We start from the raw sequence: 18,323 nt of genomic DNA on the forward strand, positions 1-18,323 counted from the left end.
ACATGTCATAGAAGAGCCAACTTTGCCAATCCCTGTCCTAGGTAACAATTAATTATATCTAATAAAGCATATTTAAAACTAAAGTTTAAAATACAATTCCAACCCCCACAAGTAAAATTCTATACCTATATGATGAACTCTTCCACATGACCGTGAAACAAATTTATTGCAACCTATATTTAAAGTGGAAATCTTACATCATTGTAGCACAGCATCATGAATTTTTATGAAGAGTATTAGATGAAACCAAGAAGTCTCACTGCTTTTCTGAATGAAATAAATATGGGATCATTTACATATCAACAAAAAAAATAGGATTTTTTTAAGCTCAAACTCAACTCCATAAAGATAGCAGAAATACTCTTCCTTAAATCACAATTGCTGTTCAGTACTAATTGTAATTCAGTCTGGGCTAACTCACCGGAAGGTGTTGGATCTATAGGAACTGGTGGTGGAAAGTTCTCTGTGAAGTTGACATTGCACAGATCGGTACTACAGCAGCAGAAACGATATGTACCATTCTGAATCAAGGAAGGAGTGGCTGTTACTATGCATTCTTCAGCATCACAGTCTCGGGGATCTCCTATATGTTTCCAACATCCTAAAATAAATGGCAAATAAAATAGTACATCAGTTTCATTCAGTTCATATTGTGAGTCACCTTTCCCAAGGTGAGAGAAAAGGCTGGGTAATTATACCTGATATATTGAAGGTAAGACTTCATACTTTATTCTGCATAAACAACCTTTTTCTATCCAGGAGGAGAAAGACGACAATATCTCACTGGCTAAGTATATTCAAAAGCTCTCCATTCAGAATGCTGAATGGAGCGGCTGCTTCTCTGTTTCATTCTGCAGTGTTGTTCTCTAAGGAGAACAAGAACCAAACTCGTCCAATTTTATTCTAAATGGTATCAAGGAACCAGAACTAGATGATACCAAGAAATTTACAAATTTTAAGTACATTGGGAGCTTGCTCAATCCCCATCACCTAATATCTTCATGGAAATGGACCTGGTTCAAAGTCCAGTCTCAAAGCCTTACAAATTTTAAAATCATTTTTTAAAAAGTTTTGACAACTTTTTTTAAACAACCACTTTAAATGACTTTCTCAATTAATATAATATGCGTTTTAAACTAACTTATTTAATTTTATAGAGAATAAAACCTAATTAATATAATTGAAAAATATACATATATATTGATCTTTGATGATCTGTTATATGCCAATGTCTATGTAAACATATACACGGTATATAACCATAAAAACCTCCTTCTTCAAGACTTTAATTGTCTACCAATTTAGATCAAGTAAAGTTTAAAATGTATCCTTTGCTCCTTTACAAAACCAACCAGTCAAACCAAATTTTAAAAAGTTGAAAAACAATCCACTGGGACAATCAGATTTTTTTTTTTACGTTACCACTTAACAACAGTAAATAAAATACCAATAAGTATAAAATGACAAATTGTATGTACATCAGCAGTATAGAGTTTCATTTGCGGCCTTATTAGCTTGTAATAAACCAGGAATCTTAAGCTATAATATGAACAAGGAACATATATAACATATATTATATCCTTTGTACAAGCATATAAGCTTGGTAGAAAGCACATTAAATAACAATCAGTTTGGGATTATGATTATGAATGCTGAAATCATTTCTGTTGATTCTGTTATAATCCAAGTTCCTTATTCCCTGCTTGGTATGTTTATTCATTTGTGCAAAACAAGAGTAAGTAGAATCTCTAAGCATAACACTCTTCATTATATACCTTAATAAATCAGCTCCTGGCTTATGATATTACAAACTGAACAGTGATTCTTGAACAAGAGCCAAAACTATGAGCAATGTGGGTCTGACTAAAAATTATCAAAGGTCCAGAGACTGTAGCCTTTAATGTAACAATAGATGAGATAATCCATGTACTGTATAATCTATGTACTGTAAATTGTTATAAATACTGTGTTGTTGTTCCTTTTATATCTCACCTGGATATAAAATCTTAAAATTTTGGAAGCTGTATATCTGCTCAGGAAAAAGAATGTAAGCAGAAAATATCGCAGGAGGCTAGAAGTTACAGGTTTCTGATAAATAGATGTTTTGGGATAAGCTAATATTTAACAGCAGCCATTTCTGGGGAAATTCCCATAATAAACTCTGCATTTTTCAAATACCTCCTGTGACAAAAAGGTTAGTAATCCATAGCAGATCTTCATTAACAATATTACATCAAACCACATAGAAAAAATAAAATAACACCACTATGATTAAAATTACCTTGTTTCACAAGACGTATTTCTCCTCGGGTTTTCTCCCAGAGACCAAAGCAGTTACTTCCTTCCTTACATAAAATTGTATCATTCTCTTGAGAAATCTGACTTTCACTAATTCCATGTTCATTTTGGTAGGAGTCTCTATATGCACATTTTTTCTCTTCATCTTGTGTAACTAAAGTAGAAAATTAAAACTATTATTAAGATTATGTCAAGATTTAAAACAAGACACAGCCGACAAAACAGAAGAACAATTTTGGTACTTCAGAATTTATCTGCAAAAGGAAAAGTACAATCCATTTGAGTGTGAACAAAATAATTTTCCTTGAAAATTACACTATGTACAATTCCTTTTTATTTATAAACATTCTATTACTCCCCGAATGGCAATGTTTTGAAGCATATTAAATTATGAATATGATAAAAAGAATCGAGCTTAATTTCCAGTTTCAAATGATGTGTTGAATTACCACTCTGGATCACTACTCAGTTAAGTGATGAAATCCCTTCAGCTTTTGATTGCTTTACTTTTCATGTACTGTGCCACTGGGAAGTACGTATTTTGAACACAGAAGGGGGAATATGGTGATGAGAAAAGATAAAATATTATATTCAACTACCCCAAACAAAACAGAAAATCCCCCAAAATGAAAAAATAATCTTACAATGAGTAACATTTAAAATAACAACAGACATATAGACAGATACATAGACAACAAACTACTAAAATAAAAGACTTCAATTGAAGGTTTAGATCAGTTTACTGCCAATTATGTTTTTAAAGTATTTGAAGGACTACAAGATGAATCTGGTTTGCTTAAAATGCAAAGTGACAGCATATTCAATTAAAACAACTTTGATTTCACAATGGTCCAGACACAACTGGATAGCACAGTTGGAACATGCTGTATTGATAAAACAATGGTTTAAAGAACATTAAATTATAAGGAACAGAAAGAAGATAGCAAGATTATTCTTCAGTGTAAGAAGGATCATTGGACTTACCTGATACGCCTCTTTTGTTGGGGTGGACCTAGCACTCAGGATGGGTTTTCCTCATCTATTCAGAATGAGGACCGAGTCTGACAATTCTAACAGGATCTGCCTTGCTAATACAACCCAGCTTTGATGAATCCAAAGACATAGACTCAATGTGGCTGCTCCTGGACACCAACTCTGATGGTCTAGAACAGCAAGCAGTCACTGTTGGCAACCCCCAGATCCCCACCAAGATGACTGTCCGAAAAGTTCACAGATGGACAGGACAAGGACGGGACTGAGTGCTAGCTCCACCCCACAAGAAAAGATGCATCAGGTAAGACCAATGCCCCTTCTCCATTGTGAGTGGAGCTAGAATTCAGGATGGGACATACCCAAGATAAAAGTCCCTTCAGGCAGGAACAGTCGTACTCCATCTAACTGGCCTCCTTGTGAACCCTCTCCATAACCCTGTGACCAAATGCCGCCTCTACCGAGGCAAAGGGTCAATTATGTAGTAGCGGATGAATTGCGATGGAGACGCCCAGGTTGCTGCCCAGCAGACTGCCTTGAAAGGTCTGAGTAGCTCAGGCCCTGGAAGTCACAGTGCTCCTCGTAGTGTACGCTGTGATGCCATCTGACAGAAGAGAGCTCATAGGCCTTGGAAATCGTGCCTCTAATCCAGTGACCAATGATCAATGAGGAAGCTTTGAGATCCAAAGATCCCAGTTGAAAGGTGATCAGGAGGGCCTCAGTCTTAGGAATCAGAGCCGTCTTGGAGGGCTCTCTGCACATCTAGGGTGTGCCACTTCCTCTCCAAAGAGTGACTGGGATTTGGCCAAAAATTGGGAAAGATGTGTTCCTGTGCTCTGTGGAACACAGTATTAATCTTGGCAATAAAGGAAGGGCCAAGCCATAGAACCACCCAGTCTTGATGGAATACACACAAATCATTGCGAACAGACAAGGCGGGTAGGTCGGAAAACCTCCGGGCAGAGATAATGGCCACAAAGCAGGCCACTTTGTAATACAGGAACCTAAGACTGGCTGATCTCAATTGTTCATAAGGCTCACCCATCAACGAATGTAATACCTGAAGAAAGTTCCAGGTGGGGTAGTGTTGAACTGCTGATGGACAGGTATTGGTAACCCCTTGGAGAAAATGATGAATTGTGGGTACCTGGCCCAGAGACCTGAAGTGCCCACAGAACAGCCCTGAAGATGAGAGCTGCTACATGTCAATGAATGGTATTTGGAGAAAGTCCTTTGTTCAATCCTCGTTGGAGGAACTTGAGGACTTTAAGTAGTGGCACCTGCAGAAGTAAACAGCCCTCAGAATCACACCATTCACAGAACCTGGCCCATGTCGGGGAATAAAGATCCGTGGAGGGCAGTTATGAGGCTTAGATGGTAGCAATGATATCAGGATCAAAATGTTGACAACTCAGAGTGCTCTGCTTAATCATCAGGCAGTCAGTTAGAATCATTCTGGATCTGGGTTTACCAATGATCCCTGACTGAGCAACAAGTTGCTCTGGGGAATGACCAAGGTAAAGTTACCGACAGCACCTTTAAATCTGCAAACTGGGCTTCACAGGGCCAGTAAGGGGCCAGAAGAATGATTTCTGCCCAATGTTCCAACACCTTCTGGATCACCTTGTGCAGGATAGGAAGGAGGGTAAGACATACAAGAGGGTCTACGGTCAACATTCCTGAAGGGCATTGACCTTCTCCATCCCTCAGGAGTAGAATCGGGAGAAAAATATCAGCAGCTGGGAGTTCTCTGGGGTTGCAAATAGGTCAAAGACAAAATCGGTTCACGAGTTCATGAAAGTTTGTGGGATGTGACTGCCACTCCGTGCTCTGGCCGGCGCTGGGAGACCCATCCACTGGCTCTTCAGGCAGGTGCACTTTCTCTCCTACCCCCCACGGCCCCCACCATCCTGGAGGCCAGCGCAACTCCACAGATTCTCGCCCTGATGCTTCCCAGCCAACAAAGATCCTGGAGCTGAGCCGGGAAGGCACAGAAAAAGCAGCTCCCTGCCTCCGTGCAGGCAGCAACACGTTTTAAAGCAAATTGGTGGGGGAGCCGAGCAAAGGAGACAGAGGCAAAGTGGCTTGCTCTTGCTCTCCTGGCCAGGAGCTGGTCCTTCTGCAGCGGGCACTCTTTTGGCCAGGAGAGAGAGAGTAAGCGAGAGGTGTCTACGTGCACTCCCCGCAGGACTGGGACGCTCCTCTTGGCTGCTGTGGCAGCATTTTAAAAGGCACTGCTGCCTGCACGGAGGCAGGGAGCCACTCTTTCTGTGCCTTCCCGGCTTAACTCCGGGACCTTTGTGGGCTAGGAAGCGTCAGGGCGAGAATCTGGGGAGCTGTGCCGGTCTCCGGGATGGTGGGGGCCGTGGGGGGGAGGGAGAAAGTGTCCCTGCCTGAAGAGCCAGTGGATGGGTTTGCCAGGCAGCACCTTCTCCCTTCTCCTGCTGTCTCCTGCTTTCTTTTTCTCTTTCCCTCCCTCCCCACCCCCCGTGGGCCCCCACCATCCCAGAGGCCGGCGCAACTCAATGATTCTTGCGCCTCCCCTGGCATGGCATTGGTTGCTTGGAGCGCCACCACTGGAGCATTAACCAAAGGGGAAGCCAGCAGAGAAAACAACCCGGGTGCTACATTAAAATACTTGCAGTCTACCAAAGAGGGCATGGGTCCCAATGCCAGAGATTGTTAGAGTAACGTTTTGCAGAAGATATACAGCCCAACCAGCCAGCCACAGACCAAGATTGAAGTCTTGAAGACGTACAATGTAGCAGGAGTTCTTGAGAAAATATTTTACTTCTTCATAGCAAAAACTATCTTACTAGTACAGTGATCCCCCGATTATCGCGAGGGTTCCGTTCCAAGACCCCTCGCAATAATCGATTTTTCGGGATGTAGTGGTGCGGAAGTAAAAACACCATCTGCGCATGCGCGCCCCTTTTTCCATGGCCGAGCATGCACAGATGGTGTTTTTACTTCCGCACCTGGGAAGACCCAGCAGCTGAGGAGCCGCCTGCCTGCCCGCTTGTCCGCCACTTTTCCGCTTGTCCGCCGCTTTTCCGCTTGTCCGGCTGCTTGTCCGCTTGCCCGCCCGCCGCTTGTCCGCCGCTTTTCCGCTTGTCCGGCCGCCGCTTTTCTTGTCTGCCCGCCGCTTGTCCGCCCGCCGCTTGTCCGGCCGCTTTTCCGCTTGTCCGGCCGCTTTTCCGCTTGTCCGGCCACTTTTCCGCTTGTCCGCCCGCCGCTTTTCCGCCCGCCACTTGTCCGCCGCTTTTCCGCTTGTCCGGCCGCCACTTTTCTTGTCCGCCCGCCGCTTGTCCGCCGCTTGTCCGGCTGCCACTTGTCCGCCGCTCTGGGAGTTGAAGACCCAGGGAAGGTTCCTTCGGCCGCCCACGAGCTGATCTGCTCGGCAGCGCAGTAGCAGCGAGGAGCCGAAGATGGGGTTTCCCCGTTGCCCACGCAAAGGGGAAACCCCATCTTCGGCTCCTCGCTGCTACTGCGCTGCCGAGCATATCAGCTGGTGGGCGGCCGAAGGAACCTTCCCTGGGTGCCGCCCGCCACTCGAGAGCAAGAGGGGGAGAGATAGAGAAAGAGAGAGAAGGAAAGAAAGAGATGAGAGAGGGAGGAAGAGAGTGTGAGAGAGGAAGAAGCAAGATAGAGAAAGAGAAAGAAAAAGAAAGATGAGAAAGGAAGGGAGTGACGTCATCGGGTGGAAAAATCGCGATATAGCGTTTCGCAAAGATCGAGATCGCTAAACTCGGGGGATCACTGTACAATGCAGACAGTAAGCCAACCACAATTCAACAAGCTACATATAACAAACCACCCACAAAAAGCAACAAACCACACCTATGCAAAGGTACATTACATTTTATACATTTATGCACCAATCAGGTTGTAGCACATTCTGTAGATTCACGATGACTCAACATTCTTTACTTGTTACAATCATTACCGTATATTAATTACAATCCTTCCTGCATTGGGATATTACGTCAGATCAGTACTAATCCTGACATGGATGACCACTGGTGTTGGACATTGTCAAAGAAGAGTTGTGCAGTTGGAATATAGTCCATCTCGGGCATAAACTTGGCAAACAGAGGGTCTGTCCACGCTGACTGCACATCTACGGAGGACAGAGCTGGAACATCAAGGCCACCCACCTTGTGAGCCTCGGAAAGAAGGGACTTAAAAAGCCCTGGGAAAAACAAACCTGAAGAGGTTGGCAGCTCCGGGAATGGTTCTTCGTCCTCCAATAGGGCAAGGTCAACTCGATCAGCCTTAGCCAGGAGAAAATTCTGAGTAGCTGAATCTGAAACATTGGAGGGCTATATTGCCTAGAACCTTGGCTAGCCCGCTCGCCCTGAAAATGGCCTGGCAATGGCCATTCTGCCACCAAAGGAGGCCTGCCCTGGGCCTGAGGATTAGCTGTCAATGCTTATAGGACCGTGGCAGCAATTAGAGCCTGTACGTTCGATCAGGCGCCCAAACACTTCAACTGGCTGCTCAAAAGTCCAAAAAGCCAGGAGGAAGGAGCTGATGCTCCCAGACCACTGAGGTGCTGCTCAATAGCTCAGAGCCAAAGAGCACCTGAATCTCAATAAACAAGTGCCTGGTAAGTCCCATCGAGCGCGAAGCTCAAGTGACAGTCTGGGCCACAGCATCTTGCGTTATGCCACGAAGGCATGGCAGAAACTGCCTTGGCAGAAGCCCCACTGCCGAACTTCCCCGCTCCTCTACAATGTATCTGGGGGTTTTGGTAAATCAACCCACACTTGTAGAAACAAATATGTCAGCTGGTAACAGGTAGAACTAGCAAAATAGGAAAGAGCCAATGTTAGCCACGTTTGTCCAATCTGACAACTAAGTTGAAGCTGGGTTGCACTGGCAAGGCAGATCCTGTCAAAATTGTCAGACTCGGTCCTCATTCTGAATGGATGAGGAAAACCCATCCTGAGTGCTAGTTCCACCCACAATGGAGAAAAGGAGGGCAACCCAAAATTTACAATTCTGGCTTGCGTATAAATGTATGTTTACTTTGTTTATGAGCCTAGTGTACAAGTAGTCTTCTCTAATCAATAGTTTAGTGGCCATTTGAAGTTGTAGCAGACCACTCTCCCAAAGATATGTATGACCCAGTCCCAGAGTTATAGGTTGCCCACCCTTACGACCAACTGACAAGAGAGAGAATATTTGTAGCTCAGGGTTGAAATGAGGGGTCCTTGGTGCTCTCTGTGCTTGGTTGTTTTATTGCAGACATTTCACTATCCAAACTAAGTAACATCATCAGTGCTTGTGAGGAGTGATGTTTGCTCTCAATTTATATTTGTCAGTGTTGGTGGGAGTGGTCTTAGTTCTTTGATTGGGCTGTAAATTGTAAACAAGACTGAAATCCAACTCCCTACTAGCACTGAAATGTTACCTAATTTAGGTAATGAAATGTTTGTAAAAAAAACCACCATGCGCAGAGAGCATGAAGAACCTCTTGCAACCATCTGCAGAGATGGGACAGAGAGAAAGGCCTGCAGATACCCAATTTGCGGGGGTGGGGGGATGGGAGCAGGCACAAGGGTTGTGGGGATGAGATTACAATAGATTACTGGAACAGTTTCATTACAAAGAAAAAAGCCTTGAGGACTAAGAGATCAAATGAAAGTTTTAACAATCGGTTTTCAAAGCACACTTCTCCTAAGAAAAAATGGTTACCATCTTATTCTAATAGGATTCATCTAATTCTGCACTGTGGTAATAAGTATTGTTTGTGTTTTTAAAGGACACAAGTATTCCTGTTTTAATAGGAGTCACTAAACCACAATGTATAATTTTTTAAAGGTTTTTTTTTATCCCATCTATATTATTTTTATAAATAACTCATTACTTTTCATACAATTTTCTTAAAACATAGTTTGGATATAAATTGAATAACCTAAATTGCAATTATTTACAACTTTTTTAAAAAGTGGGGAGTTAATATTTATAAAGTTGTTTCATGCCTATGAGGGGGGGAAAAACTCTGTACTGTCTCATGAGCACCATGACATAAATCTCAGAGCAATCAATCCAAACTATGAGTGAACACCATGTACTTTATTCGCTTATTTGCAGCATATGCAGGAGAGACAATACTATATGAGAATTTTTCAGACATCTTTAAAGACAAAGGAGCTAGCATTTGTTCATCTGATTAACAATTGTGAATTGCTTATACAGTTTTATTCTCAGAAGCACTGGAACTCTCGGCTTCCCTGTATTTTCTGGTTCTTGGCAAGAGACAACAAACAAAGACAGGATATGACAAAAACTATTCATTTCTTGAATCTAAACATAAATATAACTGATGTGACTCAAAAGAAAAGTGAGGATTTATATATTCTTGTTACGTGTTTGTGTCCCCTACAAATTCTTATCCCTACAAATCCTCACTAGTTATATACAGTGGTACTTCTACCTAAGAACGCCTTTACTTACAAACTTTTCTAGATAAGAACCGGGTGTTCAAGATTTTTTTGCCTCTTCCCAAGAACCATTTTCCACTTACAAACCCAAGCCTCCGAAACTGTAACTGGAAAAGGCCGGGAGAAGCCTCCATGGGGCCTCTCTAGGAATCTCCTGGGAGGAAACAGGGCCTCCACCCTCCCTGTGGTTTCCCCAATTGCATACATTATTTGCTTTTACATTGATTTCTATGGGAAAAATTGCTTCTTCTTACAAACATTTCTACTTAAGAACCTGGTCATGGAACAAATTAAGTTCATAAGTAGAGGTACCACTGTACTACCTTTGAACTTACGATGTTGTAATTAAAATTCAGATAAACATGCTACATGTCATGATATATGTTAGATTGTAATTAATAGTATGGAAATCCATTATATACACACAAAATATAAACTGCAATCTGGTATTTACAAAGGTCAATTCAGAGTTTCAGAATTTTCAAAGCAGAAAGAACAAAACAAATGTGTAACCTTAACACTGTAATCTTAATGATCTCTTGGAAGTTCATCCTATAATAGCAATTGGATTTACTTCATCATCATGTGAAATGTTCTTCTGAGAGATTTCATCTATAAATAAACCTCATCAAATATTAACTCCTGCACAATTAATTCCTGATCTGTTATGATGTCACATTGAGAAAATGACCATGTGAACTGATCCCAGATTTTTATAATCACTTCAAATTATAATTATACGTATGTTGGTTTTATACATTTAAGGGGTCTTAAGTTAGTCTTTTAGTATTGGATTTTTTACTGTACATTGTTCATGATTGTTGTTAGCCGCCCCGAGTTTTCGGAGAGGGGCGGCATATAAATCCAATAAATGAATGAAATGAAAATAAATGAAAGTTTTATAACTTTGGCCTTATATGTTTCTTCCTTGATTTTTTTCTCAAACAAATGATCACAAAGAAATGATCAGATGTACGTGGGCAATTCCTGGTCTACCTTTAGGAAATCCAACAATTCTGCTTATTCTATTCACACACTGAAGCTGAAGAAATTGGTTGTTTTTGTTTTACATTTTGCATGGTTTTCATAAGATCATGTAAGCAAATGTTGTATTTTTTCTATCAGTCATTTTGGTTATATCCAGTACATTTCCCCTAAATAACAATATTTTGCATCCTCTTTTTTCTCTATAGCTCCACATGTTTTCAAATCTGAAACTTTCATCAAGGTTCCAGCTAATATTTAGTAAGAACAGGGATCCTCTATTTTGTCAGAGGATAGACATCAGTGTCTCTCACCATTAAAATGTATGAAAACAGCAGTGTGTTACTAACTTATTTTACTAAAAAATAGAGTTCTCTCAGCTTCATGCTTTTCTGATATATACAATTTTTATACACTTTTTCTAGTGGATCAAGCCTTGAACCATTAAAACTGAGTAAAAGAACTAGATTCTTATTAGAGTCATAACAGCACCGCCCTTATTTCCTGGCTTTTGAAAAGAATGCAATCTAATATAGCACATTCTTGATTTAAGTTCAACTTTTTATTCAAGACAATGTCTGAATTGCAAGAAGGCTATTTTTTCTTGACCTCTTATTACTCTTTGGATAATAACAGAATTAGCAAAATAGATTATTATGAACATTACAAGCCAGTATTGTCTTAAAATATCACTGACTTTCTTTACCGCCTCCACTCTCAAATGATATATAAAGAACATATAAAGAACGGTTGCTGGAATTGGGTATGTCTAGCTTAATGAATAGAAGGACTAGAGGTGACATGACAGAAGTGTTTGTGGGGTTTGCCACATATGAGTCAAACTAGTCTCCACAGTACAGTATCTGAGGGAAGGACACGAAGCAATGGGTAGAAACTAATCAAGGAGAGAAGCAATTTAGAACTGAGGGGAAATGTCCTGATTGTTAGAACAATTAATCAGTGGAACAGCTTGCCTCCAGAAGTTGTAAATGCTCTAACACTGGAAGCTTTTAAGAAGAGATTGGACAACCATTTGTCTGAAATAGTATAGGGTTTCCTGCCTGAGTAGGGAGTTCCATCCAACTCTGTTATTCTGTTTCTAATTCTGTTATCTTTAGTTTTAAATCAAACCATAATTACTATCTTCAAATCAGAATGTTATATCATGCTACACACCTACTTGTAGTCCTGAGCAATATTGTGTGTAAAATAGAATCTTGTCCAATAAATATAATTAACAGCTGCATTTCATTTTTTCTCTCTTAACGTTTTTATTAATCAAAGAAGCAAAGTATATCAGTTTCATACCTACCATTTATAAATGTGATCTTTGCCCCACTTTTTTGAGAAAGAAACATTAATGATTAAATTACTTGGATATCTATTCTTTTTCTTGCTCTAATATGCATTTAGATAGAGAAGCTGAAGTGAGAACAACATTTATTATTTCATTATTGAAGTGACTCGAGACAGCGAGTAAACGAGACGGTTCTTTATTTTCAGCTCTTTAGGAAGTGACTCTCAGCTGGAACGCGTCTCAGCTGGGCAAGGAGAAAACCGCTCCTTTTATACATTTTTGGTTCCCGCTTAAAACGAGCTGTCAGCGCCTCAACCAATCAGGCGCAACCTTATTTACATATTTTCCCTGGTTACAACTATTTACAGAGTATTCAACACCCCTCCCTCTCTAGAAAAAAAAAAGTTTAATCGGAAAGCCATGTGATGTAGTCATCCAATCGGTGCGGTCTTTGTATGTTCCTTGCTGACCTGCGCAGTTCAGTTGGGGTTTCGTCGTCGGCAGAAGAGGAGGTCGGTTCGTTGGTACCTCCTCTGGTTTCTAAGGGCCGAGGCTGAGCTCCGGCCCCCAGAGTCGAGCTGGCTGGCACATCACCGACCTCTGCTGACGAAGATGGTTCTGCGGCGCTGGTTGAGCAGCTTCTTTGTGGTAAGTCCATATTTAAATCTATTTCAGCTGGTGGTGCGTCGACTTCAAGCGGGGTAAAACAGTCGGTCCTAAGATTTTGGTTAGGTTCAGAGTCCGGGCCCCTTCTTAAATGATCAATGTGCCTAGTCCATAACCGGCCATCAGTTAATCTTATTAAATATGTTTTAGGCGCTTTTTGTTGGACCACGGTTCCCTTTAGCCAGCTTAGGCCTCCACCAAAATTTCGTGCTAGAATACTTTGCCCTAAAAACATATGCCTTTCAGCGTTTTCAGACATAAAATTATTTTTACAATACAGTGGAACCTCGACATACGAGCAGCTCTACTTACGAGCTACTCGAGATAAGAGCTGGGAGGGGAGCGACATTTTTGTTCGCCTCCCGAGCTCACATTCAGGATACGAGCGCCAAGGAGCTGTCTCCTGAAGCCGAACGCTAACTTCCGCGTTCGGCTTCAGGAGACAGCTCCTTGGCGCTCGTATCCCGCGTGTTTTAAAAGGTTGCAGCCGGCCTGGGGGGCTCGGGGGGGTGCTGGCAAGCCCCCCAGGCCGGCTGCGATGTTTTAAAACACGCGCGCCGCTTCGCAGCTGTCTCCTGAAGCCGAACGCTAACTTCCGCGTTCGGCTTCAGGAGACAGCTGCGAAGCGGCGCGGGTGTTTTAAAACATCGCAGCCAGCCTGGGGGGCTCGGGGGGAAGCGTTCGGCGGCAGCGGGTTTTTTTGTTGTTGCACGGATTAATTGACTTTACATTGTTTCCTATGGGAAACAATGTTTCGTCATACGAGCGTTCCGACTTACGAGCCTCCTTCCGGAACCAATTAGTCTCGTAAGTCGGGGTTCTACTGTACATAGGGTGTAACCTATCAAGGGTTGACCTGAGTTTCCTCCCCATGAGAATTTCTGCAGGACTCATGTGGGTTGCTGCATTTGGAGTTATATGTTGGGCCAATAGGAATTTATCTAAATGGGCTTGTACCTCCCCAGGACCAGCCCTACGTAAGGCCTCCTTGGCTACACGTACGTATCTCTCCGCCAATCCGTTAGCCCACGGCGAAAAAGGTGATATGAGGGCGTGCCTGACCCCTAGCTGGTCTAGGAAAAGCTCAAATTGCCTGGCTGTCAACTGGGGCCCATTATCCGATACCAATACGTCTGGATAGCCATGGGTTGTAAAAAGATGGCTAAGCGCTTTTATAGTAGCACATGTGGTGATGTTATGCATTGCAATTATTTCGAGCCACTTAGAATAAGCATCTACAACAATTAAGAAATACTGTGAGCCAATGGGGCCTGCGAATCAATGTGTATTCTGGACCATGGGCCCTTGGGTTGCTCCCAATCCATGGGTGTAGTTTTGGGGGGCTTTGGCCTTGACTCCTGACAGGGGTCACATTTGGCCACCCACCCTTCAATTTCAGCATTTATTATTTATTTATTTATTTATTATTTGGATTTGTATGCCGCCCCTCTCCGAAGACTCGGGGCGGCTCACAAGTGAAAAAACAATCCAATACATAATCCAATTAATTAAAATATGAAAAGTTTTAAAAAAACCCTATACTAACATACACACACACAAGCATACCATGCATAAATTCAGCGGGCCCAGGGGGAGATGTTCAGTTTCCCCATGCCTGACGGCAAAGGTGGGTTTTGAGAAGTTTGCGGAAGGCAGGAAGAGTAGGGGCAGTTCTGATCTCCGGGGGGAGTTGGTTCCAGAGAGTCGGTGCCGCCACAGAGAAGGCTCTCCCCCTGGGGCCCGTCAACCGACATTGTTTAGTTGACGGGACCCGGAGGAGGCCCACTCTGTGGGACCTAATCGGTCGCTGGGATTCGTGCGGCAGAAGGCGGTCTTGGAGATATTCTGGTCCGATGCCATGAAGGGCTTTAAAGGTCATAACCAACACTTTGAATTGTGACCGGAAACTGATCAGCAGCCAATGCAGACTGCGGAGTGATGGTGAAACATGGGCATACCTGGGTAAGCCCATGACTGCTCTCGCAGCTGCATTCTGCACGATCTGAAGTTTCCGAACACTTTTCAAAGGTAGCCCCATGTAGAGAGCATTACAGTAGTCGAACCTCGAGGTGATGAGGGCATGAGTGACTGTGAGCAATGAGTCCCGGTCCAGATAGGGCCGCAACTAGTGCACCAGGCGAACCTGGGCAAACGCCCCCCTCACCACAGCTGAGAGATGGTTTTCTAATGTGAGCTGTGGATCGAGGAGGACGCCCAAGTTGCGGACCCTCTCTGAGGGGGTCAATAATTCCCCCCCCAGGGTAATGGACGGACAGATGGAATTGTCCTTGGGAGGCAAAACCCACAGCCACTCCGTCTTATCCAGGTTGAGCTTGAGTCTGTTGACACCCATCCAGGCCCCAACAGCCTCCAGGCACCGGCACATCACTTCCACCACTTCGTTGACTGGGCATGGGGTGGAGATGTAAAGCTGGGTATCATCCGCATATTGATGATACCTCACCCCATGTCCTTGGATGATCTCGCCCAGCGGTTTCATGTAGATGTTGAATAGCAGGGGGGAGAGGACCGACCCCTGAGGCACCCCACAAGGGAGAAACCTAGGAGCCGACCTCTGACCCCCCACTAACACCGACTGCGACCAGCCAGAGAGGTAGGAGGAGAACCACTGGAGAACAGTGCCTCCCACCCCCAACCCCTCCAGCCGGTGCAGAAGGATACCATGGTCGATGGTATCGAAAGCCGCTGAGAGGTCAAGGAGCACCAGGACAGAGGATAAACCCCTGTCCCGGCCCGCCAGAGATCATCCATCAACGCGACCAAAGCGGTTTCTCTGCTGTAACCGGGCCTGAAACCCGACTGCTGGGGACCTAGATAATCGGCTTCTTCCAAGGACCGCTGGAGCTGGAGTGCCACCACCTTCTCAACAACCTTCCCCATAAAGGGAAGGTTGGAGACTGGACGATAGTTATTAAGTACGGCTGGGTCCAGGGAGGGCTTCTTGAGGAGGGGGCGCACGAGCGCTTCTTTATAGAGTGATGGAAAAACTCCCCTCCCCAAGGAAGCGTTGGTAATCTCCTGGGCCCAGCTCCGTGTCACCTCCCTGCTGGCCGAAACCAACCAGGAGGGACACGAATCCAGTAAACAGGTGGCGGAACTCACAGCTCCAATGGCCTTGTCCACTTCATCAGGTGTCACCAGATCAAACTCTTCCCAGACAGGTGGACAAGTACGTGCCCCAGTCACCTCGACTGACTCGTTGTCAGTCGACTCTGTCTTACAATTGGAGTCGAGTTTGGCCCGGATCTGAGCGACTTTATCAGCGAAAAACGTGTTAAAATCCTCGGCACTACTCTGCAAGGGCTCCCCAACTCCCCCCTGGCTAAGAAGGGAGCGGGTCACCCTAAACAGAGCGGCCGGGCGGGATTCCGCTGATGCAATCAAGGCGGCATGGTACGCGCATCTTGCCGCCTTGAGCGCCACTTTGTAAGTCTTAATAAAAGCTCTTACAAGTGTTCGATCAGATTCAGACCTACTCTTCCTCCATCGCTTCTCTAGACGTCTCTTTTGGCGTTTCAACTCCCGGAGCTCCTCGTTGAACCATGGGGCTCTACGGGGTCTAGCGCCGCGGAGAGGTCGCAAGGGCGCAATCCGGTCGAGAGCCTCCGCAGCAGCCGTATTCCAGGCCTCCGCAAGAGACTCCGCCGAACTGTGGACGAATGCCTCTGGAATAACCCCAAGCGCCGTCTGGAAGCCCTCTGGGTCCATCAGGCGTCTGGGGCGGAACATCTTAATTGGTTCTGCCTCCCTGCGGGGAAGGATTGGAGCCAGGAAGTCAAGCCGTAGTAGGAAATGGTCTGACCATGACAAAGGCAATGTTTCTAAGCCCCTTAGTCTCAGACCATTACTCAATTGCTCGGAAAGGAATACCATGTCAGGTGCGTGTCCTCCCTCGTGAGTCGGACCCTGTACTACTTGAGTCAGGTCCATGGCTGTCATGGTGGCCATGAACTCCTGTGCCAGCCCAGAGGTTTCGCCGAGTGACGGCAGGTTGAAGTCCCCCAGGACAATGAGTCCGGGGAACTCCACCGCCAACCCGGCTACCTCCTCGAGTAGCACAGGCAGGGCTTTTGACACGCAGCTGGGAGGCAGGTACGTGAGAAATAAGCCCACCTGAACCCCTAAGTCCAACTTCATCAAGAGAGACTCGCAACCCGCAATTTCCGGAGCAATGAGTCTACGTAGGCAAAGGCTCTCCCTGGCTATAATAGCCACTCCTCCCCCCCTTCCCTGGGGTCGAGGTTGATGCCATATCTGAAACCCAGCTGGGCAGATTTCAGAGAGAGGAACACCCCCCTCTGGGCCCAGCCAGGTTTCAGTAATACATGCCAGGTCGGCCTCCTCATCCAGGATCAAATCCCGGATGAGGAGAGCTTTATTTACCACCGACCTGGCATTGAGTAGCAGCAACCTGAGCCCAGGGCCAGAGTTACATTCATCACCAGTACCCAAGATTGGGCTCACAGAGCCAGAACAAGGGATCGTTATTAAGCAACGATCCCCCGTTCCCCTGGAACGGCTAACTCTGTGGCCCCCGCCATATCTGCCTCTCCCCAGCAACACTGGAATATTCCGACCCTCTGCCACCCCAGAGATCAGTGCCCCTTCCTCTCCTGTCTCCCGAGCGTCAGGTGGGCCAAATCTGTCGTTCATACTATTTTCATTCATCTCATGCATACCACAACCCCACCCACTCCAACCATCACAGTCACACCAATCATTCATCCTATGCACAATATTACATACACCCCAGTCATCCATTCATTAAGAAACCCCCCAATAATATTAAGATTAAATTAGTAATAATTAAAATAGATTAACTTGATTATTAAAATACAATAAGAAAAATATCTAAATTTATCAAATTTTAAAAAACCTATAAATATAAAACTGAATAAAAATAACAATAAAAATACAGAAAATACAAATATAGGTAATAGTGAATGATTCAATTCATTTAGGGAATCCAGTCAGCAGCAACTAATAAAAGTGCTAAAGTTCTCAACGTGCTGAGTTTCCCAAAGTGCCAAGTTTTTCAAAGTGCCAAGTTTCTCAAAAGTGCCAAGTTTCTCAAAGTGCCAAGTTCTCAGGGGCAGAGGTTATTCAAAAGTCAAGGATCATTCAGCATCTCTCTCTCTCCCCCCCCCCCAGAATAGGGAGGGGGCGTCCATGTCTGTATAACTCTCCCACCACCAGACCTTGCTCTACCAGTCCTCCTCCCTTGGTCTCCTTTCAGTCTCCTCTCTCCTATTGCAATGGTCGGTCCTCCGTCCGCCAGGTCTCCTCCAGCGCCGAGCGCACCCACCGCACAGCTGCTCAGCGTCCCGGTCTGCCTGGCTGGTCGCATTGTCCTCAAGAGTGTCCTCCTCCAACACAGTCAACTCGATCGGCTCACCCGACTCACCAGCTTGTTCATTCGCGAATCTCACCCCAAACTCCTTCACTCGTCCCCCCAGCCTCAATCTCGGCGTGGGAACATTCCCGGAGCGAGAGAGGAACTCAGGGAGAGAACTCGGAGGCGGGGCAGTTCACTCACTCCACAGCGGCCGCCATCTTCCGAGCCCCAGCTGATCGGGGCTCTCAGCTCTCCGCTCTCCCACAGCAAAAAACAGGGGGAG

The 18,323-nt window shown here is 44.8% G+C and overlaps 1 protein-coding gene across 1 annotated transcript in view; it reads right to left on the reverse strand.

Annotated features, from left to right (window-relative positions):
- The window catches only part of BMPR2 (bone morphogenetic protein receptor type 2), a 102,451-nt gene that overhangs the window by 61,116 nt on the left and 23,012 nt on the right, over window positions 1–18,323 (reverse strand). The window contains exons 2-3 of the mRNA XM_070732000.1: window positions 2,282–2,452; window positions 422–601 (exon numbers count right to left, since the gene is read on the reverse strand). Of these exons, the coding sequence (XP_070588101.1) occupies window positions 422–601; window positions 2,282–2,452 (351 nt within the window). The remainder of the gene's footprint in view (window positions 1–421; window positions 602–2,281; window positions 2,453–18,323) is intronic.

The sequence above is a fragment of the Erythrolamprus reginae genome, chromosome 1, assembly GCF_031021105.1.
Source record: "Erythrolamprus reginae isolate rEryReg1 chromosome 1, rEryReg1.hap1, whole genome shotgun sequence".
NCBI classification, from domain to species: Eukaryota; Metazoa; Chordata; class Lepidosauria; order Squamata; family Dipsadidae; genus Erythrolamprus; species Erythrolamprus reginae.